Consider the following 27,267-nt stretch of genomic DNA (forward strand, 5'->3'; position numbering starts at 1 on the left):
TATATATATATATATATATATATATTTTTTTTTTTTTTTTGCCTTGGTGCCAAGTGTGCCAGGACTGCCACAGTGCACCTCAAAATAAAAGTAACGTGACTTTTAGCCAAGTATTGTGTCCCATACTCAGAATTTGAACTCTGCATTTAACCCATCCAAGTGCACACACACACACATTAGTGAGTAGTGAACAAACACACACAGTGAACACACACCCGGAGCAGTGGGCAGCCATTTCTTCAGTGGTGCCAGGGAGCTGTTTGGGGTACTGTGCTTTGCTAGAGGGTCTCAGCTTATTCGTGTTATTGAGGGTGGAAGAGAGCACTGGTCATTCACTCTCTCCACCTACAATCACTGCCGATACCGAGACTCAAACCCACGACCTTTGGGTTACAAATCATTAGACCATGATTGCCCCTAAAATACAGAGGTGCCTGGTGCCTCTAGTAATTAAAATCTCATCTGACATGAAACAGACAATTGCTTGGGATTGGGAATGAGATACACCAGTTTGCAGATATATAGACATATATAAGGGAAGAAAAGAAAAGGAAGAGATTCACAAACAGCTCACTCACTAGTGCAGGCGACTGATGGGGGGTCGGAGAGGGCTCTGTAATAGCCGTCTTCACAGTCACATCTCCATGAGCCCTCTCTGTCGTTATAACTGTGCGCGGGACAACGGGAACACTGAAGATCCTGGGATGAAGACTTGTAGAATCCACGACCACAGGCTGTATGGTGATGGAGAGAAAGAGAGGGAGAATCAGCATGTGTTCATATTTTGTATCATCAAGTGTTTGGATCAGACTGCCCCTTAAGCACTCTCATAAAAATGAAATAATAAAACAATCTCTTTAATATTTCAATTGTTTCTTATAGACACAACTGGGATTTGGGATTCAGTGGAGTGCAAATGGAGACTTTTCAGCTTCTCAGATTCTCAGACCATGGTCATATGTAACTCAGATATTAATATTAGAACAGATCTCAGCATATGCATTTAAAATTGATTTTTAATATGAATTCAGTTTTCTCAGGTGCAAATGTGCTAAACAAATGATAGTTTGATGTTTATAGCCAGTGTTGTGATAGTTAACTAAAACTAAAACTGAGAATAATATTTGTAAAATAAAATAAAATTTGAAAACTGAAATTTGAATTTTTTCCTCGGAAATTTACCTGGAGTAAGTTTAAATTGTTGTAATTAAAATTACTATAAAATAAATAAAATAAAGCTAAATATAATTTAATATTACAGCAGGTATTTTGTCAATAATTTTCTCATATTATTCATTTTTTTCCACCTAAGATGTTTTAAGACGAAAGGTAAAACTTAGATACAAATAAATGAATGAAAATAATTAAGAAATATAAAAGGATGGATCTCTGAGCACTATCATTAACAACACTCATATGTTGCATCAAGCAGGGGTCTAATATTCCTGATCACCCCAAAAGGACTAGCTTGCCTGCTGTTACACCACCTCTAGAAATGTCCTAGAGGCAAGGTTACTGTGGAAAATATGAAACTTAAATGGATTATTTCAGTATTTCACCTTTTATGAGGGGAAAAAAGGACATCCCACAGGCAGCCAGGGATCAGAGACAAAGCAGAAATTAGGGCCAGATCGCTTTAGGCTATGCACAAGAATCACCATCACACGTTCCAATGACAACGAGTCATTTACTCCCAAACTGTTTTTCATATGCCCATACGGGCTGAACTGCCAATGAAGTGCCATCATCATGTATTACTATTTGCATTATAATTAGTCAACATTAAATACATAATAAAATTATTTTTCCCCTTTATTCATCACTACAAACTTTGGTGTTAATCAACCTTTCAAAAAGCGAAAAAAAAAAAACCAGCAGAGAACAAGTCTGGGGTGATTCCACGGGCTGAGGTATTTTTCTGGTTCACATCAGTAAGCAAAGAGAAATAAACTATTTTCGGTTTGGCTTTTCGGTCGGCACTGCTGAGAGCCACTAATCCACACTTAGCAGCTGTTTGCTTAAAACCCCCTTCAGCCTAAAGAGGGAATCTGGCCCACATGATTTTTCTTAAACCCCAACCACACCCGCATTCCCTGGATAAATATTACTTTGTTCACAGCTATGCATTTTAATGATTATTACCAGGGACACAACACTACTGATTTTCAAATCCAAACCCAGTTTTTGGATTTAAGTAGTTGCATTATTGTTTCAAGGCCTGCAAAAAAAGGGAAAAGAAATACTGCAGCTTTCCGTGACACGACTAAAACGGAGGTAGCGCAGGAGGGCAGCTGAATTCCTCATTTTAAACACCACCTAGTTGAGATGAGGGGTGGCTGATGAATACCGTATCCCCATTTCAGCTACACGAAAGCTCTGTCACTGTGTATTTAGTTCGGAAGCATGGCATGGTGTGGCCGTGCAACGTAAAGGACAAGAGCCTTCTGAGGCTGAGAAGTGGAGGAAAGGGATGTGATTTTATCTGGGATCTTTCTCAACCAGTGAGGACTTGTAATTGAATGCAGCAGGTCTAGTTCTTGTTGAAAGGAGGTGGTGCTGGCAGAGTTTACCATGAAATAGCCATGGTTTAATGGTATATTTGAATTTTTCAATGTAGTGTTCATTTAATTAATAGTCTTGACTCATTTTTCAATGTGTAAATGAAAATACTCAACAACATGTGTATAGTCAAAACATATTAAGATTTCTTTCCATTTATCACTGAACAAAAGGTTTCAAACCATTTGAAAGGAGAGGAAAGAAGGAGAGGAAAGAAGCAGAGGTAAAATTAACAGGAGAAGGAACAGGACAATGAAATGTTGAATATAGGAGGGAAAGGAAGGGAAAGACAAGTAAAATAACCTGTTAAAGGGAAGGGAAGAGGAAAATGAAAAAGACAGGTCCAGAAACAGGAAATGCTAGCAATATGAACAAAAAAAGGACATGTAAGGAAGATAAACAAGAGAAAGAACAAAAATTAAGTAAAAGGACAAACCAGGAAACAAAATGAACAGGGGAGGAATTAAAAAAAACAGGACAGTTAAGGGAAAGGAAAGGAAAGGAAAGGAAAGGAAAGGAAAGGAAAGGAAAGGAAAGGAAAGGAGAAAAAAGAAATAGGACAAGAAAGACAGAAACCATTTTCCTGGTAAGTCAGTGTGTCTGTTAACTTTAGTTTTCAGCTCTGAGCCAATCTGTATGGGGAAAAGATCCTGCCTGAGCTAGAGAGCTCAAAAGCTGGCTGCGAGCACTCAATGGCTCTCTCGTGAACACACTAAGATTAGTGCCATTGCAAATCACCAAAACAGGAGGACTCTCGACTGCCGACTAGACTGGCTTTTTACGTCTCTGAAGCAGGGACGGTTTATTTTTACATCCGTGTGATCAGGATTTGTTTAGCACGGTGTCTGAGAAGCCCAAGTATCCCTGAGTTGTTTACACAAGCAACCAACCAGCAAATTAGGCCTCAAATCAAATGTAGCGCTGACATGTGGGCCTGCCTGAGAACCTGTCTCCACTCCACCTCTCTGGTTTTACTACGAGTGACATGCACAAACACAGTCATTTCTGAAGCCCAAATTCCTGCCCTCCCAACACAGACGTGCAAATACTGTCACTGAACTAGTCAAAGAAACACACTACCATTGTGCTAATGTGGTAACCCACCACTGCAGAGATAAATGATAGCTTTGTTTTCCCCTTCCTGACAGCTTTATTTCTACGGGAGTAAAAAGATGAGGCTTGCCCAATTATGCCTTCTTCTGCCACGCTGCATAATGCCTGCTAGCATGTAATCATGACTGAATTAGCGCTACATGACCCCGTGTGCCAGAGGCTCTTGAGAGCATGGTAACCGATCTATGAACGTGACACTGAGACGATATCCTCCACTTAACTGCCCATTTCGGTTCCGAGTTGAAAACATGTCCTGCCAACATAAACGCTTGGCTGCTAAATGGTGAAGCAGAAAGGAAAAACACTATAGCTTAGGCAGGTTTTGAAAAGTTAGCTGAAGGACTTGGTGAGCACAGGCTTGTTGGAGCTGTCACTAGCATGAAGGCGTGCTAATGGGATGTGCTTGTTGACATGGGCACGCAGAGCAGGCAATAGCAACCTCATTTACTGCACAAAGAAATTAGTCGGCCCCTTAGAAACACAGGTTGAGGTTAAACAGAAAAACAGAGAAAGAGATTAAAACAGCCTGACAGTCCTCCCAGAGTTTTTAGCAGGTGGCGGGTGCCAGCATCTGTAATTTACTTTTTTAGTGGTCAAGCCCTCTGGTTCAGCTAAAGGGGAAAAAACAAGTCTCTCAGCGTTCCTTACATGGCACTGATAATAGAGGAAGACTTTAACACTATAATATCTCAATCTCTAATATGTATTCTGCACAAGCCAGTCACACAAAAAGCATGTCTAGACATTTGTAACGAAACTTCTGAAGGGTTTAGATACTGATTTCCTCAAAATCAGCTTTGGCCTTTGCGGCAACAAATCCCTCCTCATTTTTAAAGACTTATTCGAGAGATGTAATAGCAACTCAGAAGTGAAATTCAAGACAATGTCCAGCTGAACTGCACAGACTGCTGACTTGTCTAAAATTAGCGTTTTGACCACGAAATTCTCTAACAGTTCTCCCTCTAGGGAGGGTGAAGAAATGCCCTGATCACAGGCTTTCCTAAAGAAAGTGCAGTTTTTTTCTCTTGGTCTTGTGTTGTCAGTAGTTTTCTCTTGTTGGCTTTCTTTCGATGAATTTCCTAAAAACCTCTGTACATCCCTTTTTAGACCTCAGCATATTATTTTCTGATCTCAGGCTATGTTCAGAATGGAACAGTTACAGCTACTTACAGGATACACAGTACACACCTTCATGACTGTGTTTCTGAACACACTTAAGTACACTTTTAAAACGTCGTGCATTTTGTAATAGTCAGTAGATTTTTCGTTTTAAGTTTTACTTTACGTAACCTGTAGTTTAGTGCAATTTAGTGTTGCAGTTAGCAAGTATATTAAAGTGTATAATTTCTAAAAGAAAGTGTATTATTTCCATAATAATACATTTTACAGGTTATCTGCTGACATCTATGGGAGTCATAAAATTAATCATATTAAAACTTTTCTCTGCTTCATGCTGTAAAAAAAGTAAACAAACACAAGATAAGCATTATATGTTTACTCTTGAATAGCGCACTTTTGGCTATGAAAAGAAGTAGTAATCAATAGTTACTGTTATTTCCACCCCTGATGAAAGAAACTAAAGCCTTTCAAACTCTCAGCCCTTGTGGCAAGCATTTTAATCTTTTCCCCTAAGAGGGTTAGAAATCTACCCAACTACAGGAAACAGGCCGAGGGTACAAAGGAAAGGAAAGAATCAAAAGTCTAGTTTTGGCCCTGCAGCCTTTGCATTTCTCATACAACTGCTAGACTGAGACTGGAAGCCGTAACAGTTAAAGAAAAGAAAGAAAGATGAAAGTTGGATTAGAGGGTTGTGAAAATGTCAGTTTAAAATGTTAAAAGATGGATCTTGTTCGGAGCTATTCGCACAGTGCCCCACACATTACCGGGAGTGAACAGGTTGGATTAGGGGTGTGTTCCTTTACATGCAGACAAGAATCTCATTCATGGCAGCTACCTGTGTCGAGGAGAGATAAGTAGCTTTCCATCAGAAACAAAGAGAAGATTAGCATTTTCTTTCACTGTGCTGAAGGACACATCGGGATATCCTCTGAAGCCCTCGGAGAGGCACAAGAGAGACTTGTGCAGAAAGAACAGATCAAAGCCTGTCAGAGTCCTCTCCTAAATATAGTTAAAATGTTAACATTATGAAACGTGCCAGAAAACAGCTGTTCGCTTGAAAAAGACACTTCAGTGCAAAAACAGACTACATGATTTCTCGAAAATTAGGTCTATGAATGAAACACTGATAACAAATTTTCATGTGAAAGGGTTGGGAGGAAGGGGGGGGGGGTAAAAACAAACACTGAGGAAAATGATCTGGCACAAACCTTCAGGAAAAGCAGCTGTTAAAATCATTTGCATGCTGCTAAGCTAAATACATTTTAAAATATATTTAATAGCATCTTTTGTGCATAACACAATGGCACAACAATGCTTCTCTTTTACATGTATATTTTAAACAGAATAGGACAGGAACATATTATCTCTGCAATTACTGCTGAATGCATTATGCTTTGACAGTCACATTTGTGTTGGCTGGAGGTGGACATCGTCACTGCCAAGAAGAGATCTTTCAACGCTCCTCATTTCTCATGTGAGGCAGAATGCTAAAAAAATGTGATTACACTGGAAATACGGTCTGAATGGACATAAAATTATGGCAAAATACTGAAAGAAGGAATCTGTAAAATGTTATTGCTGTTAAACAGACCAAAAAAAGAAGGAGAGATCCATTTCAGTTAAATACTGTACAACAGCTCAACGCATCCCTATAGCATCTACCCAGATGGCTTTCCTGGCATATGATATGTTCTGTGATAGCAGAAAAGAAGGAAACATTAAATGTCACTTTTACAGTGAAAAGAAGCGCTTTAAAAAAAAAAAAAGCAGCCTTTTAGGAAATAAGGTTTTGGGCTTCCACCAGAATTTCAAATGCCTCAGATGAAATGCTTCCTTCCAAGTGTAAATGCTGGTTGCTTGTTTGTAGCTGGTTGCAAAATAGAAAATGTAAGCACATCCTGAGGCAACTGCACTTGTCCTTCTACGTCATTCGTCCTGATTTACTGCATTGATTAGCAAATAGAAAACAAAGAGGATTTTAATATTAAAGAAATGACCGCACACGTCATCAGCAGAACTTTCAGAATCCGAAATTGGATTGTATTCATTCAGATTGACAAACATTAGTATAAACATACACACTTTTAGCTTCCAGCAATTATATTGACACTTTCATTCCTCCTCCTTAAACTTGTTTTGCATAATCATCTTTTTTTGTTTTCAACAAAGATTTTGTTCTGAAGTGAAGCACAGCTGTCACAACCCCAAAATGTGGTCTTTTCTTGAAAGATAAAAAGTGAAAGATCTCCTGAACAACCCTCTCACAGACACGGAGAGTCATGCAGTCTGGATGACCTTGCAGCTTTGACAGAGGTGACAAAGTGAACGCACAATGGCGAACCGGCAGAGGTCCCTCATTACGAAGCCAAACACAGCCGTGACCTGTCCGAATCTGCACGAACACTCACCCATTTAAACACATGCACATCCACGCACACCCAAAGCCACCCACGCTCACTCTAACGCTCGCCTCTATCCCTGCCTACAGACTGAATGATACAGCACTCAATCACTTCCCAGCATCACTGCTGGTGATCCATGAAAAACGAACATGTGGCACACATTTCTATCTTCCAATAATCATCTCCTCAGACAAATGATCGTTTCATGTAGTCTTGATGACGCTCGTAGCCGTCCCCACAAAAGTAGAAGAACAGCATTACATTCTAATTTTATTGATTCTTCTTTGGCACGATGTGTTCACTTCGAGTTACATTTAGTAATAACTTGGCTAAGAGACATCACTCTGTGTCTGTGACATTTCTTCTCTTTAATCTCATTTTATGAGCAGGAGAGAATTTGGTCTGCTTCTCATTAACAAACAGCATCTCTGCCCCAGCAGAGGACCGTGAATGTGGAATGACTTTGAATGTGAATTTGGAAAGTTTCAATAAGTATGCTATTTGTTTAAACATTGATCACAGAGGATTCGACTGTAAAAGTACACTAGTGTGACTTCTGAAAAACGTCAAATTACTGATGCCTTTTATGCAAATATAGTTTGTTTATTTTAAAATTTCTTAATAAATTTAATCCTTTTCCACGAGTGCTTCTGGTAATTAAATTGCAATTATATCCTGAAATAAATAATTGTATAAGTACAAATAAAATTAACCATTTAAATTCATGTAAAACAAAAATGATTTTAAATCATAATATATATATATATATATATATATATATATATATATATATATATATATATATATATATATATATATATATATATATATATTTTTTTTTTTTTTTTTTTTTTTTTTTTTTTTTACTTTTTTATGTTTTATTTAGAACATTTACATTGGTATTACATAGTAATATAATTTCTAAAACATTGCTTCAATGTCCTGTGTACAAAGTTTTGCATATTAAATTAGATTTACCCAACAGCCTTAAAATTCTGTAAATTTTACTCTCTTATTCACAAAACATCAGATAACAAATATCCAGCCATTTTTTGTTTTAAAATACAGTACACAAACTCAGCTTTGCTTTTGCATGGGCCTTCATGATTCACCAGAGTTGAAAACCAGTTATTTCTGTTATGTTTAATGCACAACTTCAGTTCACCACAATAAAGCTGAACATGACTCAGTCAGCAGAGAAATTTTTTTTTTTTTTTGACTCAGCAGGGAAATGCAGCATTAGATCAAGCACGCATATTTTTACAGCGAGAACAAAAACACTGAAGCGATGTGAAATATGTCGAGGTGAATAGCCAGGAATCTTTGCCATTTTGTTGTAACGTTGTGATTTTCGTGGTGTCACCGGGGTCGCTCACGGGCTGGGCATGGGGTCAGTGAATATTAACTTCATTTACACATGGTTGCAAACAGAGCAGCTTGCACAATGCAGGCCTGCCTGCTCTGCTTAGTAACGTGAGCAGCTGAGCTGACAGGTCACTGCCAGGCTGGAAGATGGATGAGCCGAGCAGTTGACCCTTGGCTTGCCTGAGGAGCCAGCTCTATGGCTTCTTTCCCCTGTGAACAAAGACCCCCTACCAGCAACCACCCTGCCTTGCAACTCCAGCAGCACTAACAGGTCCCGACATCTCCATCAACCCTTGCATGCATGCACACACACGCAAATAGATTTTGATAGGCTTAGTCTTTTTAGCCCGACAAACCCAAGCAAACGCTCTTTTATGCATGCATTCACACACTATGGCAGGCTTACCCCCTTTAGCTGCCTAAACGCTGGCACACACACTTCTCTTTTCGAATTGCTATCTGCTCATCCGTACTAATGGATGCAATTGGACAAGCGGACACTGTGTTAAAAGCAACAAAGCAGCCATGTGCGTGCATGTGTGTGTGTGTGTGTGTGTTCAGAGGAGCTTTAGCCCGAGGCGACCGGGTGAAAGTGATATGTGACCAGGTTGAAGGCCTTAACACTCAGTGAGCATCAGGGAGGGTCTGTTGTCAGAGTGACTCTCCTCTGGGAGAGCAGCAGAGCAGGAGACTCAGCAGCTCAATCTCTCCCTAAGAGCTAAATCAATAACTTATTACATAACTGAACACTTTTCTCTTTTACAGAGAGAGGGAGAGAGAGATAGAGATAGAGAGAAGGAAGGAAGGAAGGAAGGAAGTCTTAGGATGCTTGTTGTAGTATTTAAAAAAAAAATCCTTTTTTACTGTGCTAATATCACAAGCTGGATTCCTGAAATTGACATGTGAGTCATTGGCTCCAATAATGGTTCATTGGGTAGCTTTGCTGACAAATTACAGAATTGCTCGATATAGATGGTTGTTCAGAACTGCTGTTGTCAATGCTCATGGTTAATCACAATTATCTGCTGTGATCAGGCTGTGGTTACAATTGTTAGACTATCAGTTAGTCTACAACAGTTGCAAAAATTCTGTGTATTCAACTCACTTTATTCAAATCAACCTTGTATTCTTTATGCTAGAAAATAACCCTTTTTAACCCATTCAGTGAACCCAGTAGCTACTAGCTGCATGAATCATTGAGCGAGGGAGTCTAAACCACTAAGTTGCCAGTAAGTACAAGACTATTACATGAATTGTTTGGATTGTTTAAAAAAAAAGAACCCGTTCAAAAGAGTAATTTGTTCCAGAATAGGAAATTACAGCACAGTGTTATTTTTTAAGCTTTTTATTTAGTTTTATTTTTATTTTTTGCAAACATGGTGTGAATGCCATCTCATCTATATTTTATTTATTTGTTTGTTTGTTTGTTATTAAATATTATTATTTTATATAATTATTTTTAGAAGAATCTAGTGAGAATCTAGTGAATAGTGTTTTAATTATGAATAACAGTTTAATAACCATTTTGCATTTTACCTAAGAACTTTTTTTGATCCAATGAAACAACAGGAAATGTGATTGAGAACATGAAGCTCCTCTACAACACATCAATAACTGGACTGCCGCCAACTGACAGGCCTGACTGACGACACAACAAAATAACAGCTCTGCTCATGTTCAAAGCCACCTTCTATCTGACTAAACCGTAGGGGGAAATCAAGCAGTGCTCCGGGAGCACGCCGCTCTTCTCCGAGACCCTGGCCGGGCGAGGAGGCCATTATCCATCAGCGCATGATTCTAACCCTGACAGCTTCAGACCCAACGGGCTTCCCCGAGGAACTTGCCTCAGTTTGAATAATTAAGCCCACTTACAGTTCTCTAACAGATGACCGTTTGCAGCCTTTACTTTCACACCTTATCAATCACTTGTGTGTCAGGGCTTTCTACAATCTGCCCGCACCCAGCTCCTGGTAGGATCATTTGAAATGCAAAGCACGGTCTTGCTCTTGTTTCCCTCCACCCCAGCTACTTCTGCAGCTTGTCTCCACAACTAGTGCCGTCCTTCTGTGATCTGGCAATCTATCAGGCTTTGACTAACTTCTGTCCAACTATTTGACATCTGGGAGATGGATGGTGTCAGCGCCTGTCGTTGCCAGTACCTCCTCCTGTTAGCATGTTAGCCAACACTAGCTCGTCTTTTCCCCTTTAGAATAATAAACAAAGACTTGCCTTTTAAATAACGCAAACTGTGAGAGTAGGTCAACTATCGGTTAATATTTGCCATTTCTTTAGACAAGATATGGTTATTAACATGACGTGATGTGACTGAGCAACATACATTCCACTGATTGTTCGCAAAAGCTTAACGAAAACAAAGAGATCAATGTCTGTCTACAAGGAGTCTTTTTCTGCTTCCAAAGGACTTAGTGTCTCCATTTTCTCAGAGTAACCACTGTTGAACAGAACTTTGCAATTGAATAGATACTATTTTTGATTGAGCTCTATGCAAATAAACTGTGGCATGCTGCTGAATACTTCAAATTGCTTTTTTTTTTTTCAACATTCGTAACACTAATTATTTTTACTGTGATGAGCGGATCCCTGGAAAAGCATGAAGGAATGGAGAAAAAAAAGTTATGGGATGAACAAAATTTGATGTCATTCCAAACCTGTATGACTTTCTTTTTTTCTGTGGAACACAAAAGTTGGTATTTTGAAGAAGGTTTCTGTTTATTCAATGGAAGTAAGTGGGGTCTTTGGAACCCATTGACATTTATTGTATATATTTCAAAATAGCTTATATTGTGCTCTACAGAAGAAAGAAAATAATTGATAAAATTTTCATTTTAGGGTGAACCATCCCTTTAAAAGTTTACTGTTCACAAAAGACAGTTTAAGAGGTCTTTAAAAACTTTGATAGTTTAAAAGTTGGTGGCGTCCCAAACATATCACACTCATGGCTCAAGACTCGTCAAAACCATCTGCTTAATTTGTGTTATGTAAGAAAACAATTAAAATACTGTACCAACAGATGCAAGAGTGTGTTGTGCGAATGCCCGCTTAAAGGAAAAGGAATGAGAAAAAGGAGGAAGAAATGAAAGACACACAATCCTCCATCAGGCATCTGATGACTGAGATGGTCAAAACACATTTTCATGGCCCTCCTTAAGTTTCGCCACTCAATTTTTAATGCAAGAAATTTTAGACTTTATCCTCTATGCATGAGCATCTGTTTGTGTACGTATCCTTATATAAATAGTGCAGATTTTATAACAGAACACGATAAGGTGGTGTAAAACCAGGAGCTTTTGAAGGCAACAGGGTCACAGTACCTTGGCCAAGCTCCTGAGGGGAGAAAGAGAAAGAAAAGAGAAAGAAAAAGACAGAGAGAGCTGCAACATGAGCTGTATACACCTGGAAAGATCAGTCCTCCATATTAAAAAGACCCCTGTCACTCACAGGCCTTCAGCCCCAGATACCGTGCACTGCATTGCTGTTTCTCTGACAGAAGGGGAAAACACACCAGTATTTTTCAGTCTGGTTGGTGCTCAGGGGAAAACTGAACAGGCAATTTAATAACAGGAGGATCGCTAAAAGGAAGTGCTGATGCTGCAGTCTCATGCTCATTTTATTTAGATTAACTACAGCAGTAATATCACAGCCACTTATGCCAGGAGCGACGCACAACTCATAAAGTGACAATGGAAGGGGTCAGGAATCTAAATGGGCGACAGGGTTTGTTTGTTGCCGGCTTGCCGAGAAAAAACGCAACATTGTTTTTGAGGAATGTAAGATGGCTTCGTGAACAGCAATTAATTCTCTGGAAAAGCATTCGAGACTTTCTGAGAGTTCGGCATTGCTTCAAACCGCATGCATATTTCACTTTTATTTATTTATGTATTTTTCAATTGAGTGAGTAAAAACTTTTAAATGTTTAATAGGTTAAAAAAGAAGACATAAAATGCATCCTTTTATTATGCTTAATCTGTGCCAAATAGCCCATATTACATAGAAGCACCATCAGCTTTCTCCTTTGCTCCCTTTCTGGCTTTTGAAATGGCTTTCAGCTTTGCAACAACCTCTCAGCGTGAAGCTGCCTTGCCCATTTTAGCTATTGATAACATAATAGTGTTCTGAAGCACCTTTTACATGATAACTTAATAATCCAGACGTGTATGTGCACCGCATAAAAGCTATCCAAACCTTCCAGAGATAACTGATAAATCATTACTGGTTTGCACACTTGATAATCTATAGAGGTGGAGGCGAGGTGACCCAGATCGGCAGAAGAAAGGGTGGACGGCCAAAAAACAACGCTTAGCACCATTAGTGACAGTGATGGCACTTGGAGTGTTTTAGTCTTAATTTCAGAGTATATCAGAGGCAACTGTAATTCCGTTTCCGGTTTGGACAGTTCCTAAATAACCCCAGGCCTTGGCTGTTTGTTTTCTCTCTCTCTGTCAGGGTCATTTGAAAGGTCCAGAGAGAAACTGGGCAACGAGCTGAGCCTCCTCCAGACACAGTGTCGCTTGCGAGCGAATGGTTTGGCTCGGCGCCAGATGGAAAGAGAATAAAAGAGAAGAAGAAAGAGAGCGGGCTGCTTCTGAGAACTAGGCTGGGGTGCTAGTTATCATTTAATTCTAGTGTCAACATGCATAAGGTTATAAATTAAGAGCCCACAAATCAAACGACTAACAGGGATTCCAATTATTGTGCCAAGGATTTTTGCTCCCGCATTTAATTCATCATTATTATCTCCGCCCAATAAGCGCATTTTTTTGTTTGTTTTTTTTTTTTACTCTGCTTTTCATTTTATTAACTGTTCCTCATCTGCTTTGTATTTTTCAGCATGGTTTGTTTTGTTATTGCATTGCTTTGCTGTAATTCGGATGAATTACCTCGCGTTGGGGTAATTCTATGCTTTATGCTCTCAGTCAAACAATTGGAACAAGAAATGGCTTGGTAAATGGACACATAAGCGAGTCTTACACATAATAATAACTTATTGATTGCTTCATTGTCTTTTCTTCTGTCTCATGTAAGGTTAATCAGCAGTGCTCTAGTACATGCCAACAGATGTATGCAAATGAAAATAAAGTACTCACGTTCACATGCATCTCCCTTCTGGTGAAATCCAGCTTTGCATATACATTTCCCAATGGGTACAAGCCACTCTCCTTCTGCGCTGCAGTGCATTTTGGGAGAGTTGTCGGCCTCCTCTTCTGCATCATTGACACATGTGCCCTCCACTTCCACCAGCGATGAAAACTCAGATCCCGTCACTGTATCTGGGAACGTGGCCAGGTTCTCAATAATCGACCAACACTTCTTGTAATACACTTTGACAGAGACCAAAGCGATGCAGGCACCTACATCCTGAAAGGCCAGGTAGAAGCCTCGGCGGGATAGGGGCCCGATTATACGCAGCTCCGTGTTGAGCTTCATCTTTCTTTCCCCCAGGTCACCCTGAGTGAAGCTCTCGTCCGCCGCTATAGTGTCAATTTTCACATACTGACTCTCCCTTATATTCCTGCCCACCTCCACGTCGGTTTCCTGGTAGTACAAGTTGAACGTCTCCTTGCAAGAGCCTACCACCCCTGGAAGGCTGTTACAATCCCTCAAGGTAAACTTCAGCTCCACAAAAATCCTCTGGGCATCGCCCTTCTCAACCCAGTTAGTCCGTAGCCAGTTGTTCTGATTTGGCTCCATGACCTGGCAGACCTGGTATGTGCGAATGGGTGTGTAGTTTTCATCTAAGCCGCTGATCTCTTCCCACTGAGAAAAAAGCAAAATGCAGTTGATCATCATTATCACCATGTGCTGTACTAAAATACTCAGAAATAAACGCAAGAGAGAATATTGCAGCATGTTAAAACTGGCCTCCGTGTGAACAAATGCACAAATGCTCCTCGATATAAGATGATCTACATGAATTAATCTGCAACCAGGTGCTTATTTATTTATTTATTTTACATCTTTTGCATGAATTAAGACTTTGAAATTCTTGCTGAGAGTATTAACCTAAAACATCATTATTTGTGATCTAGAATTATATGTGCAGTTCGGATAATTGTTGTTATCTGTCAATCAATGAAAACACTAATAAGTACATTTAAAAAATAGACAAATAAAAAAATGCATTATGCCCAGAAGTAACAATGTGCATTACCAATCAAAATGTTTTCAAACTTCACTATAAAAATATCTTGTAAAGTATAAAAAAAAAGTAAAAAAAAAAGTGTGCTAACATGTGATGACATCAAATTTAACTGCTCTTAATTCAGTCAAAAACATTATTTAATATGAACAGGATTGAATGACTACTTTAGGTTACACCGGCAAAAGTAATTTTCCGGGCTTCTTTTAAAGAACTTGGGATACTTATATTCCATGTATGCTGGACACTTAATGGTTGTGTGTCTTTTATTATTTGTTTTAACTCATTAAAAAGTTTTTAATTTATACAAACACAAAATACTACTTTTTTTACCACACTGAATGCAAGTTAAAAATAAAAGAGGGCAGAACTGACAGAAATTATGACAAGTTAAAAGAATAAAACCAAACATGTTGTTACAAAAGATAAAAACATTTTTAAAGTCTAAATAAGATTGGATGCACTCAAATCACATGACTAACAACATAAAATCTGCATTCTAAACGTTTAAATTGCTGTTACTTTTTTTAAGTCATTACTTTTAAAAGTTATTTTGTGTACTAATTAATTGTTTAAATGCCTAAGACTTATAAAAAAAACTAAACATAATTAAGAAAATTAATTAATACACTAAATTCAGTAGAAAATCACGTTGTTGGCCTTAGTTGAACGACTCCAAAACAAACGCGTCTGTGTTTTACACGCCTTCCTTAAAAGTTTTTAAAACTAGTTTAGGATCGACAAACAACTTTTATGAGAAACAAAACCATAAAGTAAAACCAAAGTATACACTGTTTAGCGTTTTAGAAACATTAAGATGTGGTGCAAAGCCTCAAAACTGGAAAAAGAACAACACATACATAATTTTAGGGTACACAAAATACTGCGAGCAGTAAACGCATTACAGAAGAGGTGAAAATCATAAATGTTTGCTGTAAAATAAAAGTTGGAAAGTGTCCAGCTTACCCCGCTTGGAGGAGACGATATCCATTCCAGCTCTGTCTGCTGCGCCTTTGAATCCAGCAGGATCACTGCCGACGACACATAAAGAGCACACTTACAATAATGCATCTTTAATTGGGATTAATGTTTGGCACACATCTCGCTCATATTCCAGAAGCATTTTACATCGTGAGCGAGCGCATATACAAACCAAATGAGAGAGAGCGCGCGAGTTTGACCCATTTTTCAGCAGACAGCGGTGGAGATGTATGGCAAAAAGCACCTCGCGCATCTGAAACCTGCGCGACACCTGTTCATGAGTCAATATAACCGACGGGCACGCTTTCGCTTTTGATGTAACTACGTCGAGAAATCGGTAAAGTTCCTTTGTTTGAACCGCTGAGTATTACGCGGATACGCACGCGCGCGCACAGAACGGCTTCGTCGCGTGCAAAAATTAATCGCTGTTTTGTTATTTAAATACATTTCGTTGAAGCGTTATCTTTTCTTTTTCTTTTTTCGTAGTCATATGACTAAATTGAGCTGGTTAAATAATAAAATAATTAACTTGATTAAATATTGTAATTACAAACTCTCAAAAGGACATTATGAGATCAGTGCCTTAATTAAATAATAATAATAATAATTAAAATCAATTTGACAGCCTAAATAAATTCGTCATTGAGTGTGTTCAATCAATAAATCTCTGAACTACAGAAATGTATTGAACTACAACACACAAGCATAAGATCAGCTAGAGCAGTATTTATAGTACCATATACAGATTTGATCCTTTAATTTCATATTTCAGAGAGGAGGCAGGATACCTTCGGCTCAGGCTGTAGCTAATATATTTGATGTTGATGTGTGATATACATACTTGCAGTGCAGAGAAAGACACTGCTCTGCTAAATCTGTACTGGATAACTTTTTAAGCTAATACAGAAGCACTTCTGTTGCTTAATGATTGCTGGAGATTTTCATCCCAGACAATTTGACTACTACTAACTGAAGGTGATCCCATGAGTAGGCTATTTTAAAATAATAAGCGTGATAACTGTTACATGTTGCAGTCAAGTTGCAGAATTACCTGCTGTCCGGTGGGTTAACTAGGCACATCAAGCGATCTTTTCAAGTTTGGTGTTGCTGATGTCTCTTTGCAGTAAAAATGAAGCACATAGTGTTTCCCGATAAAACAAGAACGTGATAACGAGAAGAAAGAGGACTAAGAGGGTTACCCTTAACAGGATCAAATTGTGTCGGTCGTATTTAGTGTGCAGTTATAAAACACTCGTCTTCGTGCGTGATTAGCGAAAGTCTGTGCGTCAAGGAAATACACAGGCTACTCATGATATCAAACAGTCAGGCGTATTTCGTTGTCTTATGTGATGATAATAATAACATGAATACAAATCCTGTCTGTCAGATTGTCGACACTGTATCTGCCCTAACTACTGATTTGCTCGTTCTCGCGCTGTCAGGATGCAATGAAGGAAACTTTAGCACTCACCCTCTCTTGTGTTCTGTGCTATTCCAGTGTTCACATAAAAACATAGATGAAGGCAAAATATAGTCCACAAACACGGAACTGAGCCGCAAACCATGGTGCAGTTGAAATTTGGCTAAACAATGTGCGCTTTTTCCAACGCGGCGTTTCCTTCCCATTGACGACGCTCCGGCAACCAGCTCTGGGTGAATAAAACAGCCGTCTCTCACTCAAATAGCATCGGTAGCTGGGAGGCGGGACTTAGAGCATTCGGCATGTCACTCATCTTGACTGACAGAGCACACACCCACATTTGGCGCGCGAAAGGCTGTCGGTGTAAAAACGCGGACGAATCATCTCGATGCGAAGGCGGATCCTCAAATGTAGTCAGAAACCGACCGTGTGGATCCACAAACTATATTATTTAACTTTATTGGATAATGTAGAATATAGTTTATATTCTGAAAAATAAATAATATTATAATTTTCGGCTCGAGATACTGTACAGGGTTTTATGCTAAGTTAAAAGCTATGGGTTAAATGAAAACAGTTAAGTAGGCTACATCAAAACAAAGTTTGAGAACTAACGTTAGTGAGATACTTTTCCTTGCAACACCACTTGCACGGAAGCCTATCAAGATAAGACTTGAACCTTGGGTAGGGCAGCCAAGCATGTCACGACATCCGAGGAAATGCTTATATTTTCCCGAAGTCATTGCATCATCAGCAGACAAATCCTTAGCAAATATCATATTGTAAAATCAATATTGTTGATTGTTATCTTTTTGGATGTCATGTTATTGTACTTATTGTGTGTTATGTTTATGGTCTAATAAAAATAAATAAATTATATATTTATATATATAAATCTCATATATACATTCAATTAGTCAATTAATATTTGTGTTATTAAGTCCTTTATTACTTCATTAATTTTTTTATTTATGCATGTATGCATACAAGTTTAGGCATTTGGAACTCATAGACAAGGATTTTTCACAAGTGTCATTTCTTTGTCAAATATACACATTGTATACACACCCCAGGGCATGGGGTCTACATCCAAACAGACAAACACAGATAAACATTGACTACTGTGTTTTTTAGAAGGCCACCTGATGAAGGAAGTTCCCTGCTGATGGGCGATGGGTGTAGACGCATTGATTCATTATATGCGTTACTGCTCAAGAAATGTTCACTGTGAAGATTGAGCTGCTGGGGTTTTAAGCTGCACCATGGAATCAAGATAAACACAAAACACAATTAAGAAGTGTAAAGTTAATTTCCTGCTGCTCAGATGACTTGCCAAATCACTGATAAATGAAAGCATGAAAGGGCCCTCATTACCCCGCCAACGTATAATGCATTTGTTACAGGTCACTTATGAATCTCCATTTCCTAAAATGAGTAAAACATCTGTAATTATGCCACACAAATATTGATTAATAAACTTGATGGAAAGATGGAGGTAGACAAGGACTCATTTCAAGGTTTATTTACCTCTGTTTTTTTTCTTTTTTATTTCTTTGTTTGTTTTTTGGCCTGTTTATTATGCAAATTATTTATAATCCTCTTTACCCTCGGTGCACGCTCCTGTGTTGCACATTTCCATGTTGCTTATTATTGGCTTATTAAACTAGCTTAAATTAGTAATGTTTTGGATGGACATAATTTAGTAGCCAATATCTTAAAATAGTTCAAATCAGCCCACTTGACTGAAAATGACGAGATATTCAACATTTGTTTTGCTCATATGAATATCATCATCTGAGCTAGATTGAAACGAGCCATGTATGCATGTATGAATTCATGTTTGGATATTTATAATTAACAAAATGTGCATTAACATTGTCATTCAGCTGAATCTCGAGTGATAGCGCCAAGCTTTCCAGGTTGTTCACAAACTAATTGCACTTTTCCTCATTTTTGTTTCACTGAAGAAAAAAAAATCTTCACATTGCAACTCAGAATAAGCGTTTAGAAGCTACGTTGGTGAGTCCTCCTCATCAGCTTAATGTCGCCATGACATCAGTTAATTGAATTCTTTTGTTTGAATTGGGATTAGGCTGTAGTAGTCATGTGGAGATGATGGTTTGTGTAAGCGATGTTATACCTGACTCCACATAGAGCTCTAAGCTGAGCCCTCACAAAGAGCTAATCATTTTAAAGGGTACTTCATTCTGAGTAGGTCTTTAGTACGTCTTCCCTGAGAAGAATTACCATCTGTCAGTGATAACACAAACCATTATTGTCATTTTACCAAAATTAATTTGAAATAAAAATGTTTGGTCAAGTGTACTGGACTACTAAAGTATTTTAGAAATGACCTACATTGCTCAAGTGGTGATCATGCACCACTATGAGGTCATAAAAATGTTTATTTGGGACTTTATTGGGCAATTTTATTCCAAAAACTGTGACAAACAGGATGACCCTCAGGGGATACCACTTGAAGCGAGCGAAATTACCACATTTATAAATGTCAGTCTAAACTCAAGTGCTTGTAACTAACAAAAAAGGCGTGAAAAAAAAACTAGGACATGACTTGTTCAAGGTGTTCTTATTATGTCTGATCTTTTTGGCATTTATTTGTGGCGTTTTTCAGAGCACGAAGGACATACACTAGATCTAGATTCATCAGCATGCAATAACATGCGATTCTATTCCTTTATTTTCCTTCAGGACTGCATGTTTTTTAATAGTTTCTCAGTCAATCTACAGCATCTGAACAACTGAGCCGAAATAAATGGATGACCAGGCTAAAAGTACTATTAAATACGATAATATATATTTTCCAATTGTTTATAGCGAGAGTGGAACACCTTCAGAGCGGAAGGCTGTCGGCTTGATCCCTTCACTCACTCAGGGCGGAGCACAGCCGGGCTGTCTGGATTCTTTGAGGACTTGAAGGGAAAACCACCCAGAGATTTAATATCCAGAGGAACTGAAAGCTTGCTGGACGAATGGGCTTAGTGAGCACTTTGCGGGAAATTTTTGGTCCTTTTTATTGGTAAATAATATAGTGTCCCAACAGATCCAGACAAAATCAAGGGTGTTTACTCATGGATTGTTGCATGCTGACTAACATTGGCCTTACAGGAATACATTTTATATCATATTTGATATCATAAATATTAAATATTACAAACTTTTGAACAGCATAGTTCCGATTTTTTTGGGGCCCACTATCACAAATGGCCTATCAGCTTTTTCAATTATAGATTGCCCTTTAGACTGTACACATTTTCGGAAAGCAACCATTATTTTTCAGGCTAAAGCGAACTGAAGGAATTCAATCATATCTCCTTTTACCCTTTTCAAAAAGAACAATTAATGAAATTTAACATGTGCATCAATTTCAAGCGTCTGTTGTGGCAGGTCACTCCCACAGTGTTTGTCTAGAGGAAAGACAATGACACCTCATTTGTGTCGGTGAAAGCATGTTGCAGTGATCTGTCAGTTTAGACAGCAAAGCTGTTTAACTCCACTAATTGTCAGAGTAACATGAAAAACAAAGCTCTTTTTATCTGTAATTGAATTATGTACAGAGAAGCAGTCGCCATGCAGTACAAATCAGAGACAGAAGAGGGACTGTATCTTGAGCTATGTGAGTCTGTCACCAGAGGCGGCAATAAACTCCATGCATTGATTGATCTGCGCCCATTCAAGTGAAGAACCAAAGCCTGCTCTTGTTTCTTATGTGAGCATTATTATTAGTCAAACAAAAGCTTTAAACCACAGCTTGTATTGCACTCAAAATATGTGTGAAAGAGTGAAATCTGCGGTTTTATACAACATGGGGAGTTTATCTGTCATCTGTCATACTCTATATATGTCTTTAAAAACATTTGCTTGTCAGACGAAGCTTCCCCTGCGACTTTAAGACTTGTGTCCTGCCTCAGTGTTTCTGTGGATTCATGTCACAGGCATGTATAAGCGCTATATATAACTGCGTCTTTAAATATACTCTTTATGGGGAGCTGTTCGGTTTACCCTGAAATGAAATGCCTGTTTATGAAAAGATTAAAAAATTGTCAGAATTATATAATTTCCCAGGCACTGCTCTCGTGATTATCATGTCAACAACATGACTATCTCTATTTCCTTATGTGTCAGTTTGCTGGTCTGTTCGGACTACAGGGACACTTGCGCAGTTGTACACAGATTTTGTAGTTGACAGATGAAGACATCCAGATGGCTGCGCGGAGCTAGCCACACTAGCCTGCTACGCTAGTCCAGCATGTAGAACTAAGCAGGGTTATGGCCATTTGATGATGCCTATTTTGGCCTTTCATGTCATTCTACAAGCTTAGCGTGCTACGTTACCACTTAGTCCCAGGATAAACAGACAAATCACATCTTGAAACGCAAGTGTGGAGGCGTCTGATGCGCACATCTGGAGATGAATAGTGCTCAGGCTTTCAAAATCACAAGCAGAAATTTGGACTTTCATCAAGATGACTGTATGAAAAGATTTTACTCCAACTCGTGTGTCTTGCTCCCTTCACAGTCAATGGAGATGAAAGCTAGGAACGAAAAGTAAAACTGCCTGAGTGATTTACAACACAAATTCCTTTTAGCTTAAAGGTAAAACCTAGCACTCGTGCTAAAGGAAGCATGGAGCCAAAGATTGCATCTATATACCAAGACGGTTTACTCAGATTATTCTGAATGGGAGAAAGTTATGTGTAAAAAAAAAAATTATGTGTAAATGCACTTCATTGCAACAATCACCTTGAACAACCTTAAATATGCTCAATTAGCATTAAGAAAGCATACAATAAACAACATTTCATGTTGGTCAAATGTGAGTTTGGCAAGCATTTTTAGAAATTTTGGTATTTCCTCATTCAAGAATGTTCATCTTAGAACTGGTCTTGAATGAAGTGGCTTCCCAAAAGCACTGCAAATATGGCTGCATTGTAAACAGAATTTCTTTGAAATAGACTTCATGCAATGTTATTTGGACTACTTTGGTACTACTTTTTGACATTTTTGCAACAAATACTGGTACAATTTCAGTCAGACTAAAGCATTTACACAATATTTTAAAGAAGCCAAATTATTTATTTAGTCGGACTGAAATTGAAGTGTATGTAAACATGCCTAGGTCTAGAGCAGAATTTTTGTTGTTAAATCATCCAATTTTTTTTCCTAATCCATTCCTTGAATGTGCACACATTTCATTAAAACATATACATCGACATGTTGCAATTGGTGTCGAAGCAGACGAGAGCTATTGAGCATTTGATATCACTGACATAAAACCTTGTAACACTTTATGAGGTTCGGATTTGACAATTACAGTCACTACTGAGAATGGAGATGAAGATTGTTGATTAAAGACTGATTAATTCAACGTTGATTGCGGTCTGTTCCTCACATAATGCAATCATATGGATTCTGAATGTCTGAATGCACAGTTCAAATTAATTTATTTGTTTTTGGTGTATTTTATGGTAATTCTTGTCAACATTACGTAATTGTTTGAAACTAGTTGGCACCAGAAGTCACACAGAACAGAATAAAATGTTACAATTTCAATTCAAGTAAACAAGTCAACTGTGTTAAACTAATGCAATGGAAAATATAATCATAAAGATTAGAAAAAATAAAGCTAAAAATATAAAATAATAGCTAAAAAATAGTATCAACTGATTAATTCAGTGAATTCAGCATTCTTAAGGATTCATGTGCATTTATAAAGTTGTTCATATGTAAATAATTTATGTATTATTAGCTGTCAATGCTTTAATACTGTTAATCACGTAATCATGTAGCTCAATTATAACTGCACATGTAAATGTACTTACTGAGACATTTTAATAGTATAATGGAGAAAACTGGCCAACAGCCTTTTATGTGTCACTTCCATGACCACATGTTCCAAAAAGATTATGTGATATTTTTTAAGCATCAAAATATCACAACTCATCACAACTGTTATACAAGTTATATTGATTATATTGATATAATTGCACAATTACATATCAACACAAGGGTTCATTTGAATCAGTTCAGTCTTGCACTTATGTTCTTTAGATCTTTAACAGGACACAGCTGTTCAGCTCTTAGCTTACCTTTCATACAAACCTCCTGCCCAGGTACAGCAGACAGGCATGAACCAAATGTAGCAACGGTCTAACATTACTCAGCCAACTCTTATAAATCAACCAGGCATGAGAGAAAGAGAGAGAGAAAACAGCCTGTGTGGGTATTCCATGGTGTGAAATAGTAGACGGTGGCCCCTGTTTGAATGTGAAGGATGGCTAGCAGAAAGGTGTATAGTTTCAGTGTTGCCCCAGCTGCCTCAGGCAGCCCTTAAATGCTGACAGTACTTAATTTTTCTGATCCGTGACCCACCAGCCACGTTGCATCACATCGCAGTGCTGCCATCCGCATGTGTGTGTTATCCATGCATCTATCCCTTGGAATTAATGCTAATTTGTTTGTGCAAATGCTGTATGATTAGACATTAAAGGCTTCATAAAATCTCCCCCATGACTTACGAACCAACACAATACGTTTCATTTTATGACTACAATTATTAGCTAAATTTATTATGTATGAACATAACAACTTCAAATAATGTAATAAAAACAGCTGTCATTATCAGGCTGAGAGGGAAATTTAGGTGTGAATTTGCTGTCCTTGAGGCGTGTAGCAAATATGAAGCATATTGATTTTTAATTTCACAAAAGCACAACCAATAGGGATCCACAAACCTTCAGCAATTATTGTTCAATCAGAAGGCTAATGACATAAAACACAGGTCCAAATGAGCTGACTTCAGGGAAAGCCATTGAACACACAAACACACACACGTACACACATTTCAATGACATGCACTCAAGCATCTGTAGTGTTGAAAGCAAACAACACTGATTCCCAGCAATCCAGGTTTTGAAGACTGCCATTATGTTTCCATGAGCTCATTACACATCAACACATTGCTTTAGTTGTATCCAGAGACAAAGTAGATGTTCATATAAAAATTAATGGGAGAAGTCTTAACAGCCAATATGGAGGCTATAGTCCAACAGTTAAAAAACAAACAATTATTATTATTATAATATAATATACATGATATATATACCACCATCACAAGATCAAAATCCTCATCATAAAAATGAACATACTGTGTGCTTAAAAGAGAGAGAGAGAGAGAGAGAGAGAGAGATGACAGAGTACATCTAGTACGCAAAATCAAAGCTGCCAGAAGAGCTTTGTTTATTTCACACTGTGCCAACTATATTGACTTCACATTGTGCCAATCTAAGCTTGAGGCCCCTAGCAGTCATATGCCCTGGGGCAATGGCCCCTATAGTTTAGTCCGTAATCCGTCTTTGTGTAGAGCATTTTTTTTTAATTAATCATTTTTCATAAAAAAACAATTGAACAAACTTTCATAATCTTTACAACTGCCATATAATTTCTCTTTTTTTATGCCACTTTAGAAGGAAAGCAATAGAAAATAATGTTTTTGTTTTTTTTTTGTATCTTCTTGGATGAACACATGAAAATGAACACATAAAAAGGCAGGAAGGCGAGGGAGAGGGGAAGAGAACTGCTTTAGCCCTTACTGATAGTCTGAGAACCCATAATGAGATGCCAACAGCTCTCAGCAAAGTTTGGAGTCATCTCCATCATTAAGGCACCCACATGGACTTTTGACTTTAAGCATAGGTGAAATTTCCTTGAGGGAAAGAAAAGAGGGATTACATAAGCTTTGAGGGGATTGGAGCACATGCATCCCAGTTCCTCTGCCTTGTTTCATCTTTTGATTCAGTTAATTCTTTGTAGGGTAAAGGAGGAGGTGAAAACGCTGACTGCCGGCTGAAAATACTCTTTCTCTTTCATTTGTGCTCTTCCGCTTCGTCCTTCTCCTTCATTTCACTCTTCCCTCACCCCTTCTTCCTTCTGACAGTCTTTCATTCACACTTTCTCTCTCATTACCAAACGCAGTGCTCTTTCACTCTTTCTCTTGTTTTTGTTGCTGCTGTCACCTCACATGTTGTTTTCACTGTTTGCTCTTCTCTACACCCCACTTTCCATCACAGTGGGGCATAACATACTGATGCTGACAGGAAGACTCCAGAGCCACATCCCAGTTAGCTGGCAGCTAGTTTTCCCAAGCGTATTCCAAACACACTGCTGTGTACAAATAGGCAGTGTTGACCCTGTACCACATACTGTACAGTAAGTGTCCGTGCTTACTAAACCTACTCTGAAATTTTTCAACATATATATATATATATATATATATATATATATATATATATATATATATATATATATATATATATATATATATATATATAAGATTCATTTTGTAAATGAATCCTAAATTCTAAATGGTGTCCAGGCCTGTATTTGTGTGCAGTAATTAATGTATTCAGCAGGTGTGTGTGTTCTTTCAAAGTGACAGGGCAGTGTTAAATCAAGAGAGAGTCTTTTGGTCAATAAAACTAAATTATTAAAACCTTGTGTTAACCCCCACATCATTCAAACTCTTTATAATATTAGGAGAGTTAGTTATGATGAGTCATAATAGATGTAGCAAGTGGAGTGTGCTGCACAGCTAAATTATTAATAGGTTTTTTTTTTTTATCCTTGCAGCAATGCAGGCAAACATTGACTATTTACATGAGGGAGCTTCAGGTGATGTACTGGAACACATCATTGTAGAACATACTAAAACTTACATTCCAATTGCACAAATGTTCAAAGCTTAGCCTTCGGTGCGATTCTGATCTAAAAGTAGATTTGTGTTTCCTGACAAGGAGAATGTTCTAGAAATGCAATGACAGTCACCGCAAAGTAATAATCTGCCGGACCTTGAGGACGAAGAGATTTATATGGATGGTAAAATGATTTCGGTTTAGGCAGCGAGTGGCAAAGCTGCTTTGAAACATGAATTTAATTGAAGAAGCATCAGCCGCACAATGATATCAGATAATTAAATCAAGAAACAATTGTGGTTTATGTCTTCTTAACATCTCTGACTTAGTCTCTCTGGGAGACACAAAGCCTCAAAAAAGAAAAAAATCATTTTAATTCCCAGGGATAACTTAGCATCAGAGGAATCAGAGAGCTCGTTGTCATGGAGGGCAAGATTAGCAATTATTCCTTATTCTGAGAGCTCTTCAACATTGCCGGCTATGTAGGTCCTCAAAGTTTGCACTTTGCCTCTGAATAGGTATAAAATACCTTCTTTTTTTCTATTAAATTCAGATCCCCTGACATAACAGATATGGCATCTGAAAACTTAATAAGTCATTTTCACAGCTCATCAGTCATTCCCCTTCCGGAAGCTTAGTCCTAGGGCCGTGGACATCGTGAACCTGAGAGGCCAGGAGGATAATGCATCTGTCAAATCTCGACACTTGATTGACATGCAGAGACAGGTATTAGGCCTCATTTTCCACCCATGCATCCCTGAGTTAATATCTGTAGATGGCTGTGAGGAAAAAGAGGATGAAAATAGATTTGTTTGGATAAGTGTTTACTCCCCTGGATGCTTTAGAAACAGAGCCCTAAACAACATCCTATCAAAGCCGGATCTGTAAGCGAATGATACGTTTGATGACATGAAGTGGAATATCTGACCTCAATCTTAGCAAAAGTCACACTTCTACAGGACGGATAAAGAATTTTATGAATAAAACTCTTTGTAAATAATGCTAGAAACTCATACAGCCATGGTCATGTTTTACATCGTTGGGTTCTTTGTTTTGCTACGAAAACAAGCAATTTAAAAGTTCTCTTCATGTTTGCATAGTTTCACACGCGTCTGGTTCCATGTGCAGCCATGCAAAAAGAAAAAGGAAAACATAAAACAACAATTTTTCTCTCGGATTTTCTTTTCTGTTCTTTCAGATCTTGATAGCAATCTCTGTCAACATTCATTGTGTTATCTACTCTGCCTGCGCTTGTGAAAAGGCAAAGGCTGTCCAGAGGACACCTCATTCTTTCCCATGATGCACTGCAGTCACATACTTGCACTAACCGCTGTAAAGCTGTGTGACAATAGATCATGTGTTTTAAACCAAACATGCTTTTTCAGTCAAAATAATACACGTTTTTTTTAAGGGATAGTTCACCTAAAAATGAAAATTGTGTCC

At 38.1% G+C, this 27,267-nt stretch overlaps 1 protein-coding gene across 4 annotated transcripts in view; it reads right to left on the reverse strand.

Annotated features, from left to right (window-relative positions):
- The window catches only part of LOC127938759 (ephrin type-A receptor 7), a 79,353-nt gene extending 61,999 nt beyond the window's left edge, over positions 1-17,354 (reverse strand). For all 4 annotated transcript variants that reach the window (XM_052535608.1, XM_052535606.1, XM_052535607.1 and 1 more), the window contains exons 1-4: positions 17,168-17,354; positions 15,682-15,746; positions 13,664-14,333; positions 579-734 (exon numbers count right to left, since the gene is read on the reverse strand). In XM_052535608.1, the coding sequence (XP_052391568.1) occupies positions 579-734; positions 13,664-14,333; positions 15,682-15,746; positions 17,168-17,261 (985 nt within the window). In that variant the 5' untranslated portion in view covers positions 17,262-17,354. The remainder of the gene's footprint in view (positions 1-578; positions 735-13,663; positions 14,334-15,681; positions 15,747-17,167) is intronic.
- Between the last annotated feature and the right edge of the window lie 9,913 nt (positions 17,355-27,267).

This window comes from Carassius gibelio, chromosome A20 (genome assembly GCF_023724105.1).
Source record: "Carassius gibelio isolate Cgi1373 ecotype wild population from Czech Republic chromosome A20, carGib1.2-hapl.c, whole genome shotgun sequence".
Taxonomy (NCBI): Eukaryota; Metazoa; Chordata; class Actinopteri; order Cypriniformes; family Cyprinidae; genus Carassius; species Carassius gibelio.